Source organism: Contarinia nasturtii, unplaced genomic scaffold, assembly GCF_009176525.2.
Source record: "Contarinia nasturtii isolate CC-2019 unplaced genomic scaffold, AAFC_CNas_1.1 Cnas_scaffold_2166, whole genome shotgun sequence".
NCBI lineage: Eukaryota > Metazoa > Arthropoda > Insecta > Diptera > Cecidomyiidae > Contarinia > Contarinia nasturtii.
The window spans coordinates 480,773-483,732 of NW_022199493.1; the positions used below are offsets into that span (position 1 = coordinate 480,773).

Sequence of the window (2,960 nt, forward strand, 5' to 3'; positions counted from 1 at the left end):
AAATTCCAAATGTCAGATATCGTCGTCCAATTCTCGGCTCCCAAATCCCGACATATTTCATTAATTTTGACTGCGAAACTTGAACAACTTTAAGTTTTGACAGCTCATGAACGTATTCTCTACATTGAGGTGAACAATACAAAATATCGAAGTTGAAAATATTAGATCGATATATTTTTGCTGCATATTTAATTTTATTTATTTTTTCATAATAAAATGGCAAACATATTTAAAAATATTACGTTATTTCACTGATCTATAATATTTTGGTTTGAATTTCACAATGATCCAAATATCGACTTTAACTGTCACATCTGTCAAATTCAAAGTGTTTTACTTGAAACTTCGGTGCTTTATTTGTATTTTTCAAAACTCAAAAATTTGAAAAAGTAATGCATGTGACTAAAATAGACTTTCAAATGTCACCCAGAAAAACTGCAAATCAATTTTTCTCGCTCTTCTGAGCAGTTGGCGTTGATTTAAAGTCAAAATCCAATGGATCCTTGCTGATTCATGGATTCGCAGGCTTTGGATTTTGACTTCCAGCTCATTCCATCGTGCGCTTACTCTCATACGAGTTATTACACTTATTTGTATTGTTGCTTTGGGAAAATTGAATTCAATACATGGCCTGGAAATGCCTATGTAATTTACATCTAAACGAGTGAGACTCAAACAAGTGCTTCTTCTTCAAAACAATACATACACACTAACTCACAAACATCAAAAGTATACGCCATAACAGCAGTGCAAACACAAATACATGCGTGCGCTACTCAGTTTTGTTTCTGTGATGAATACTTATTGACTTCTGCTGTACATGTGATGCTTGTTTACATACGTATTGTTTTGAAGAAGAAGCATATGTTTGAGTCTCACTCATCTCCGCCCCTTGATTCAATATGTACATTTCATATTCTACAAACGAATAAACAAAAACATCAACAAATAAACGAACGATTTAATGTATCGTTCACATGAAAACGCGCTGAAGTATATATGTAGTGAAATCGAAAAACTCAGAATTACCAAGTGCAACAGCCAAATCACTAGGTTTCTCATTTCGGTAGTTTAGGTAATTTACATTGGCTCCCTGTTTGACTAAATATCTGACCATATCCACATTACCTATAAAGCATGAAAATAATAAATATAAAAAAATAATAAGATTTCATTGAAAATAATACATTTTAATTCAGAGTATTCAATTCCCATTCTGAGTGGCTTGCCAGAGCGGCGTAAGATGCAGCCTATCAATAGCATTTACATTTGCTCCATGTCCGACAAGATATTTGACTGCTTCAAAATTACCTAAAAGGAATGAAAAGTGAAAAGATAAACATTTATTGAAAGTAATTCGTTTTAATACTCTAATTGAATTACCATTCAAAGCAGCTCTATGAAGTGAAGTTTCTTCATAATCGCCTTCCGAATTTACATTGGCTCCATGTTCTACTAGATATTTTATTGCTTCTAAATGACCTAAAAAGCATGGACAGTAACAAGATAAATTTATTGAAAACAATCATTTTGAATGAAACACATAAAATGATACAAGCATCATTCAATGCGTCGCATAAATGTATGCCATTCCGAATGCTTGATTGAAATTAATTCCTTTTAATTCAGAGTATTCAATTACCAGTCTCTGCTGCGTATTGTAGTGGTGTATTTTTCACATTGTCTTCTGCATGTACATTGGCTCCATGGTTAAGTAGATATTTGACTACTTCTGCATTACCTAAAAGAAATGAAAAGTAATTGGATTACTCGAACGGTTATCAGAGGTATCATCAGTGCGTAAAATCTGGTCCTGGATCCCGACCCGAGCGCAACCGAAATTTTCTTTCACTGAAAACAGAGATTCCCCGATCGCCCGGGCATTCGGTGAGCTTTCGAGAATTTCTATAAATCGAAAAACTTCCTTATGCCGAACAATATTAAAATTCCGATCTACCGAGATCTACGTTCGGGTCGGTAAGATCTCTGCTGATAAGCAGGTAAATAACAGTTTTAACATTGATTTCCAGTTTAGTTTGAGTATGGAATATCCTCGGTGGCATCTTCGTTCTTGGTTGAATATTGAAAGCATATAGCGTTTCTAAACGTTGTATTGAATTACCATAATAAGCAGCGTTATGAAGTGGAGTCCCTTGGTAACGGCCAATTACATACGCATTTATATTGGCTCCATGTTCTACTAGATATTTGACTGCTTCTAAATTACCTAAAAAGCATGAAAAATAATAAGATAACATTCATTGAAAATAATTGATTTTAAATCAGTGCATTGAATTACTATTCTCAGCAACCCAGTGAAGTGGGGTTTTATAATTTAGCGTTTCATCCACACTCAAATTTGCTCCATGTTCCACCAGATATTTTATTGCTTCCAGATTACCTAAAAGGGATGAAAAGTGAAAAGATAAACATTCATTGAAAATAGTTCGTTTTAATTCGGAGCATTAAATTACCATTCCGAGAAGCCCAGTGAAGTGTTGAAGGTGTACGTTTGTTATTTTCTTCTGCATTTATATTGGCTCCATGTTCAATAAGAGTTTTTATTATTTCAATGTGACCTAAAATGCATGAAAAAATGAGATTGAATTTTTTTGAAAATGATTCTTTTTATTTCTGACCTTTATCAGCAGCGTAATGAAGCGGACTCTTCTGCTCATTGTCTTCGGCATTAACAATGGCTCCATAATCAATTAATGTTTTGGTTGCTTCTGTTTGACCTATAATGCATAAGAAATGATGCAGTGGAAGGACCTGAACCGTTTCTACCAATAGATTATTCACGAGTCAAGGGCACTGTTGCAACATGGCTCAAAAATAGAGCCCGCCTCAATTGGCAGGGTACTTTTACATGTGAGCAAACGAAACATTTCGTGCAGCTCCCATGTCCCAAACTTACAGCCAACCTGACTGAGCTTTCCAAGGGAGACCTACGGATGGTC

At 34.7% G+C, this 2,960-nt stretch overlaps 1 protein-coding gene across 1 annotated transcript in view; it reads right to left on the reverse strand.

The window, feature by feature from the left end:
* Positions 1-1,204: 1,204 nt before the first annotated feature.
* Positions 1,205-2,960, reverse strand: part of LOC116347851 (serine/threonine-protein phosphatase 6 regulatory ankyrin repeat subunit C-like) — a 51,284-nt gene continuing 49,528 nt past the window's right edge. Inside the window, exons 2-8 of the mRNA XM_031778591.1 lie at positions 2,640-2,738; positions 2,475-2,579; positions 2,300-2,401; positions 2,123-2,227; positions 1,643-1,741; positions 1,384-1,482; positions 1,205-1,311 (exon numbers count right to left, since the gene is read on the reverse strand). Coding sequence (XP_031634451.1) covers positions 1,205-1,311; positions 1,384-1,482; positions 1,643-1,741; positions 2,123-2,227; positions 2,300-2,401; positions 2,475-2,579; positions 2,640-2,738 — 716 coding nt within the window. The remainder of the gene's footprint in view (positions 1,312-1,383; positions 1,483-1,642; positions 1,742-2,122; positions 2,228-2,299; positions 2,402-2,474; positions 2,580-2,639; positions 2,739-2,960) is intronic.